The sequence below is a fragment of the Piliocolobus tephrosceles genome, chromosome 17 (assembly GCF_002776525.5).
Source record: "Piliocolobus tephrosceles isolate RC106 chromosome 17, ASM277652v3, whole genome shotgun sequence".
In the NCBI taxonomy this organism is placed as follows: Eukaryota; Metazoa; Chordata; class Mammalia; order Primates; family Cercopithecidae; genus Piliocolobus; species Piliocolobus tephrosceles.
Genome location: NC_045450.1, coordinates 37266926 through 37274908, shown reverse-complemented (window position 1 = coordinate 37274908; position 7983 = coordinate 37266926). Strand labels below are relative to the sequence as shown.

The 7983-nt window shown below is 46.9% G+C and overlaps 1 protein-coding gene across 1 annotated transcript in view; it reads left to right on the top strand.

Moving 5' to 3' along the window:
• Positions 1–562: 562 nt before the first annotated feature.
• Positions 563–7983, top strand: part of TOX3 (TOX high mobility group box family member 3) — a 108332-nt gene continuing 100911 nt past the window's right edge. The window contains exon 1 of the mRNA XM_023209837.2: positions 563–1078. Coding sequence (XP_023065605.1) covers positions 992–1078 — 87 coding nt within the window. The 5' untranslated portion in view covers positions 563–991. The remainder of the gene's footprint in view (positions 1079–7983) is intronic.

Genomic DNA, 7983 nt, shown 5'->3' with positions numbered 1-7983 from the left:
TGAACTTGGGGTCCCGGTTCCCGGCTACCGGGAGACACTCTTGCAGGTTGGCGTCTGGGTTAGGTGTGTCCACGCAGGGGACATTCGAAAGGCAAGGCGGGGTCGAGGAGAGGGGCCCGGGCACAGGCACCCGTAAGGAAGGAAGCGGGGCGTAGGGAGGAAAGCGACAGGAAGGGAGCAGAGGGCCTGGGGATGCTGGGGCCCGGGGAAGCGGTGGTCGCGCAGGAGGAGGGTGGGACACACGGGACGCAGGGCTGGCGTCCGCTTCGGCCGAGGAAAGGAGGGGAGAGAGGAGCGCTCCGAGGCAGCGGGGACAAAGAGGACCGGAGCGGAAAGGGGGGCGAGGTGGGGAGAAGAGGGGCCCCGGAGAGGGGGAGGCCGCGGCGGGGGTGATGGGGCCGGCGGGGAGGGGTGGGCGCGCCCGGAGGCGGTCCGGGCGGAGGAGCGCACCGGCGGGGCGGGCGGCGCGCCAGCTGCCCGCGGTGGGAGGGGCGGAGCGGCGGCGGCGCGGGGAGGGGACCGGTGGTGGAGGCAGGAGGGGGAGAAGGAGGGGAGGGGCCGGGCCCCTTGTCTCCGCGGCTCGTCTCCTCAGTCCGCCCGGGGAGGAGGAGGAGGAGCGGGGCCAGCCGCCGCCGCCGCCGTCCCAGCCTCGCCCAGCGCACCTGAACTCGCCGCGCCGTCCCGGGCCCCCGCGCCGCGCCCCGCGCCCTCGGCGCCCGGCCCGCGCGCAGCGCTGTCTCGGTGCCCCGGCGGGGCGCGTCCCCCGGGCCGCCTCCCGCTCTCCCGCGGCTCGCGTGGCCGCGCCTTTGTGTACGGCGGCCGCGGCTCCCGGGCTCCTCGGGCTCCGGTCGCGGCGCCCCTCCGACCGCCAGTCCAGCGCGCCACCCCCGGGCGCCCCCGACGGTGGATCTAGCGGCGGCGAGGAGGCGGGTCCCGGTCCCGGCCCCGGCGAACCCCAGTCCCGGCCCCCGGCCCCGGGCCCGGCTCCGGCATGGATGTTAGGTTCTACCCCGCGGCGGCCGGGGACCCTGCCAGCCTGGACTTCGCACAGTGCCTGGGGTACTACGGCTACAGCAAGGTGACCGGGCCGGGCCGGGCCGGGGGGGCGGGTGGGCGGGGGCCACCTCCCCATCCCGGGCGCGCCCGGCGCTCGGGCTCACCGCCTGCTGCACTTTTCTTTGGCCTCTTTCCTCCCCTGTTTACTCCTTTACCTTTGAGCCTTCGTCTCTGTCCAGCTCTCCCCGCCTCTGTTTCTGCCCCATCCCACGCCGCTTTTTGTCCCCCAGCCGGCGCTCCCCTCAGCCTCTCCGCTCCCTCCCACCTCCCCGCCAGACTCTCCTTTGCTGCACCAAAGAAGCGAAGAGAGCCCGAGGACTGAAAGAGGGGCTCCAGTGTGATTGTTTGTTGCTGTTATTAGTAAACACGATCACAGCCCCCCTGGAGTGAGTGGGGGGGGGGGGCAAAGCAGGGGGTCCCTGATCTCCTGGTCCGATGATCTTGCCCTCCCCCACTCCCAGTCCTTACCTCCCCCACCTACTCGAGAGCTGGCCTCGGGGCAGCTTACGGACGGAAAGGAACAAACTTTTGAGTATGCCTTGGACAGGGGAGTGGGGTAAGTGGTGGGACCCCGCAGGTGGCCTTTGCTGCCCTTTCGCTAGGGCGCTTTGGACCTCGGAACCGGGGTGCCCGCCCCTCCCCGCTTAGCGTAAGTGGCTTCTCTCCTCTCATTTTTTTTCTGGGGCGGGGGTGGTAAGTTTTGCATTTCGGGGAGATCGGGATTGGAGACCTCCACACCATACCCTGGAGTCACCTCACCTTCTCCACCTCCCCCTGCGCCAACTTCGAGGACCGAGCGTTCCAGGTGGCTAGGTGGACCTCAGAAGGGCAGCGGGCGCCCCTCGGAGCAGCGAGGCGGGCGAGAGTCCCAGCCCTGGTACCCGGGCCGCGCGGAATTCTCCCCCGCCCTCCCACCACCACCCCTCGGTGTCCTCTGTCCTCCCTGAAGCCCCCAACGCCGAATTTGCCGAAAACATCACCCTGAGGGCGAGATTCAGAGAAACAGCCGGGCTCTGGATGGCCTGTACCTTTTGAATGTGATTTTCTTTACCCTTCCTCCTGCTCCTCCCTCCTCCCTCCCTTTTTCTTTCAAATCGTAGTTTGTTTATGATTGCTTGGATAACAGGAGGAAATAAGGAGTCTGCTAAAAGAAAGGTGCTAAACAAAACTAATGAATAAATAACAGGAAGAGGAGGAATTGCATCTAGAGTGAGGAACAGTTGCTGTGCCCCGTGGCTGATGGAGGCTCGTGTTCCTTTCTATTTGTTTATATACTCCGTTCCCAACTCCAGTGCTGAAGTTTGTAAAAAAACATTAGGGTCTCTCTTGCTCGCTTTCCAGTGTCATCATCGCCCAGCTCCGCTTCTGGCACAGAGGGGCCTCCCAACAAATATAGATCGAGGGGACTTTATTCCTTGTGCTTTAACCCTTTGGTGGTTGGAGCGTTCCTACTCTCCGCATTCTAAGGGCTACGCTAAGCATTTAAAAAGAGGCAAGAAACGGCCGATCGCTGGAGCCAGAGTTAAGGATTAGTTTGTGTCCTCTGATTTTGGATTTACTCAGGTTATTAAATGCTTTAAAAAGTCCCCCATGTATGCTCAGTAAGGGACTTAGGCAGCCTAATTAAGTATGTAGTGTTTCTGAGAATCCACCTAATTGTTCCAGTGGGGTATTATTTATCTCCTTACAACTTAGCATGTGGATGCAAGCCTTGTATAAACTGGGCATGCTCTTATTTTTGGAAGCCATTACCTTGCCTAATGTAACTCCTTCTTTCTCTGATTTAAGATCAGCAACACTCGAATGACACCAAAATAGAAACCTATTGTACAAATGCAGTGACTGCAGTGCGTGGCAAATCTCTGTTCACTGGGATCCCAAGGGTATTTCAAGGGGCCGGAGGAAATTGGGGGTGTTTGTGTGTGTCTCTTTTTTATTTTCTGAGAAAGGCTATTTTGAGTCTATTTAAGCTCAGAACATTTATTTCAGGAAGGGTATATAAAGCTTGAAAACAGACATTATTTATTGAGATGCTTGTTCAGCTTCAGGAGTGTGGATGCAAGTTGACTTACTGTCGTATTTTCTTAATGCAGCTATTTGCCTGAAATAACTTGCTTTCTTACTTATTTAGGAATCTGATCGTCATCAGTGCTCTGTGTACCCAAGTTACAAAAGTTAGACATAGCGCTTAATATTGGTAGGAATCAAATTATACTTATTTTAAGGGATGTTTGTATTGACTTCCTTGCAGGTAAAAATATAACTATTTTTAAACTGAGCCACAATACTATATTTTGCTACTTTTATTTTCAGAAGTGAAAAACACAATTTAATTTTCCATAATTTTTCTTTACAGAGAATATAGTAGAAGAGGAAGTATTAACTTTATGGGTATAAATCAGCAAGTGCTAATTAAAGGTTTATAGCATTTTGTTTCACAGCTAATTTGTGTGTCTGAAGTGGTGCTGTTCAATATAGGTTTATACTGAAAATGTAAAAACTAGCATGTAAAGACATGCATTTATTTTATTTGAAAATACTCAAATTATTAATTAATCTCTAAAGACTTAACTTTTGATGACATGTATTATCTTTCTGGATAGGAAATGATGGATTTCAAAGAAAGTATGTTTCTGCCCTCTCTTGTTTTAATGACCATCTGGGAAACTTTAGAAGAAACACAGAACTCTTGGCTCTAGGCTTAACAAGTGAAAGTTAGCGCTTATCTTTAAATTTATTTACAAACCGTGAATAATAGGGTTTCATTCATTTCTCTCTTTAACAAATGACCAGAGTCCTTTGTATAAATTATATGCATGTGTATTATCTTTACATTCTGTGAGTATATGGATCCTTTTCAAATGTCAGCGCTCATGAAAGTGTACTGTGTCTATGGAGAATGGATGAAAGAGTTTTGTGGGTTCAAAAGTCGTTGCAAGTAGGAGAATAACTTCAAATAAAATATAGCCAGGATCATTAAAATCAGTTAATAATTCATGAACCAACCACTGATGTATAAACTTAAAGTCATCACTGTTTCCTAAGGGCTAATTTCCATTTTAATTTCAAGTAGAAAGTTGACTGTTTGAACATTTCTTTTTCTGGTGTGGTTAACAAATTAAACCCCGTATATTAAAAAATAAAAACTCATTATGTTACTCAAATGAATTGGTGACTCTTTGACTATATATTTGTAATTTTTCTTTCCTGAGTTCAATTTGTCTTTTCACCAGTAAGAAAATAATACACAGAATATCAATTAGCAAATATAATGTAAGTAGCACTAATCTGAAATCCAACATACTCCAAAATCCAAAACTTTTTTGAGCACTGATGTGACGGTCAAAGGAAATGCTCATTGGAACATTTCAGATTTCAGATTTTTGGATTAGGGATGCTGAACTGGTAAGTATTATGCAAATATTCCAAAATAAAAAGAACCCCTAAATCTGAAACTTCTAGTCCTAAGCATTTCAGATAAGGGATACTCAACCTGTAGTTGTCAGAATTCTGCCACTCCAAAATAAGATACTGTATTTAATGTAGGTGTGAGGTGAAATCATATAGTGGGTTATTAACGAACTTGGACTAAACTCTATTTACTAGCTATTTCTCCATATTTTTAGGGCTTTTCCTTTTGAATTATGGCTATTGACCTCTCATCCTTACGTAGATCAGTGCTATGTTGTTTTTATTCTATCAGTCCCAGACTTTGCTTTCTAATTATTATGTGTATTATTTATTGATCACTCTGCTTAATTAAGACATTCTTATGTTAGTGCTTTGACTCCAACTGATTGGGCTTCTGCCTTGGCTAGCTTGAAGGGCAACAGAAACTGAAGGGTAATTTGTCATTTGTCCATCTTCTTGGGGATCATGGTTCAAATTGAGAACATATTGAGAGGGAAATTTGATTGAAACTCTTCTTAGATTGAGAGATTCCTATATCCTATCATGACAAGTCTTCACGTAAGATATTGAAGCCACATTGCGAAAAAGAAATAAGGTTTTTCTAAGAGCCTTAGACCAGGGAACATAAACTCAATTGTCTCTTGGGGGGGACAGTAAGTTAGCCTACATGGAGATAGGGTTTGTGGCCAAGTAGAGAATATACCCCATTTAAAGGGGTAGCCTTGATCAGCATTAGTAGACTGTTGCCCTGCCAGCATTTGGGCCCAATATCTCTATACTTTACAATTCTTTTTTCAAGAGGATGATAATCTGGGTTTTTATGTGAATTATCATGAATTTTAAATGTTGTAATAAATTAACAAAAAATAATTAAAATAATTATGTGGGACCCTCAAAACTTGCTTGTGTGCTGATTCTTGCACTTCTTGTCTTAAATTCATGTGTAGATGAGGATCCAAACATAATGTTTTAATAGTCATTTATGATTTATGTGCAACTGTGTGGACAGTTCTACTCCCATGTCCAACTATGTAGACAGTTGAATAGAATGGAGTAGAGCTGCATAAAGAAATTTGTGACACCTGTGAAGACTAGACTTACCACAGAATGGTTGGCTTCAGGTTGGTACCCAGGGCCTTTTTAGAACCTTGGCAGCTCTAAGCACTATTGATCTGAGCTCCCCTCCACGCCCCATCAAACATTAAAATGCATCCACTTTCCTGCATTTAATCTAATGTGATATGATACCATATCCGAATTGATATGGATCCATTGACTTATGTTTACATTTTGTAAACATTTAGCTTCACATCTGTTAGTTGTAATTTTGTAGTTTTCTGGTGTTGTGTGGCCAGTTTATTTTTTTCTCATATTGTTGTGGACCCATGAGAAGCTTGCAGTTCTAAGTGTGTGATCTATAGTGATTAATGGATAAAACTGTCCTTCTGCCCCTAACTAGAGGTCCACAAACTCTTTATTTGACCACTCCAGATGCTGGGCTATTGATGAAGACCCTGTGCTCAGTAGAGACTAGCATATAGTTAGCCAAAGAAAATTAATTTTAGTCATTTTAAATGAAGTCAGTGAATGTATGTGGTCACAGTTTTCAAAGTATGTGTCGATATTTCAAGGAATCTCTACTTCATGTCACAAACTCAGCTGGATGTGAATCCACTTGAAAATTTGTTTAATCTGCAGAGTATTAAAACAACCTTGGTTGTCTACATCTAAAAAACTTTGCATATAAATCTGGATTCTAGCTTTTCTTTAGAAATGTGAAAACACTGAACCAATTTCCTTGTATGACAACGTCTGCTCAGTGTCCTTCAGATGTGCCTGTACCCCTGTGAAGTAGTTCATCACAGCCTACTTCACAGCCTGTCTTATATTCAGACCTTTGTAATCCTCTCAGGTCCTGGAGGCTTCAAGTTTGAAGACTTTGATTAAGAGGAGAAGAAACTAAAGGAGCAACAAATGATGCTCAAACCCAGTAAGGTTACTGTCACCAGACAAATTGCAAATCAAGTGCACCTCATCCTATGTAGGGTAGTAGCTGAGATGGTAAAAAGTAATTTGTGATAACTTTGTAGAGCAGTGTTTCTCAAACTTTACCATGCACAAGAACCAGCTGGGAGCTTGTTATAACACAGACTTTTGGACTTTACCCTTGGAGATTCTGATTCATGGGCCCAGGGCTGGGCTCCCAGGCAATGCCAAGGTTGTGGGTCTGTAGACTACACTTTGAGTAGCACATCATGCAGAGGGCCTTCTGTGGTAAGGTCAAGAGTTTGCTCTTTCTAAGTTTATCAGTTAGAGTGCTTTGGGCTGCAGATAACAGAAAAAATGGTGGCATAAACCATAAAAGACACAGGTTTATCTTCAAAGAAGTCTTTAGGTTGGCAGTGCTAGGCTGTCTTGGATGGTTCATTGATGTCTTTAAGAGCCCTTCTTTGATTTTCTTTTTATTCTGCTGTCCTTGGAGTTTTAGCAGTCTTCCCATGGCCACAAGTTGGCTGCTGTAGCTCTGGGTGTCACATTCTCACATGAAAACACAAAATGAGAAGCAAGGTGATGGTGGTGGGAGTGGTAGCAAATGAGTACTTTCTCTTCCTGTACATCTGTTGGCAAGAAGGAAAACCTTTACCACTAGACCCTCTCTTTTATCTTACTGGTCAGAAGTGGGTTGTATACCAACCCTAGGCCACTCACTAGCAAAGAGGAAGATTACTGTGATCAGTTTAGACCAATCCAGCATCATCCCTGAGGTTGGGCATTGCCACATGAGTGTAATTAATTAGTGTTACGCTCTGTTAGCAAGGAAGAAGGCTGTTGGAAAGATAGTCAACAGTGTCTGCACCTGAGTGCATTCGAAGAATATACATATACACATACATATTTTTTGAAATGGAGTCTTGCTGTGTCACCCAGGCTTGAGTGCAGTGACCATGGCTTATTGCAGCCTCGATTTCTCAGGCTCAAGAGATCCACACATACCTATATTCCCAGCTACTCAGGCCTCCTGGGAGGCCTCTTGAGTAGCCGGGACCTCAGGTGTGTGTTCACCATGCTTGGCTAACTTTTTCATTTTATTTTTTTGCAGAGACAGGATCTTGCTATGTTGCCAGGGCTGGTCTTGAACTCCTGGCCTCCAGTGATCCTCCTGCCTTTGACCTCCCAAAGTGCTGAGATTACAGGCATGAGCCACTGCGCCTCACCTGAAAAATGTTAAGTGGACTGATGGCTTGGTTAGAGTTTTACTTTTGTAAAGATGAATCTGACCTTTTGAGTAGATTGGTGTAGGCCCCAGCAAGAGTAGGAGAGAGACTGGGTAGGATGCCATCACCCAGTTGAGGTAAGGTATGGGAAGGATTTGAATCAAGGAGATGTGAATTTGGATGCAAAAGAAAAGAAAGCACTAAACAGAACCTCCCGACTTGGGAAGGCAGAAAGAGGAAGCAGAAATGATTGAGGGTGTTTGAATTTGGGGCCTGGACGAATGGTAAGACCTTGAGTGGA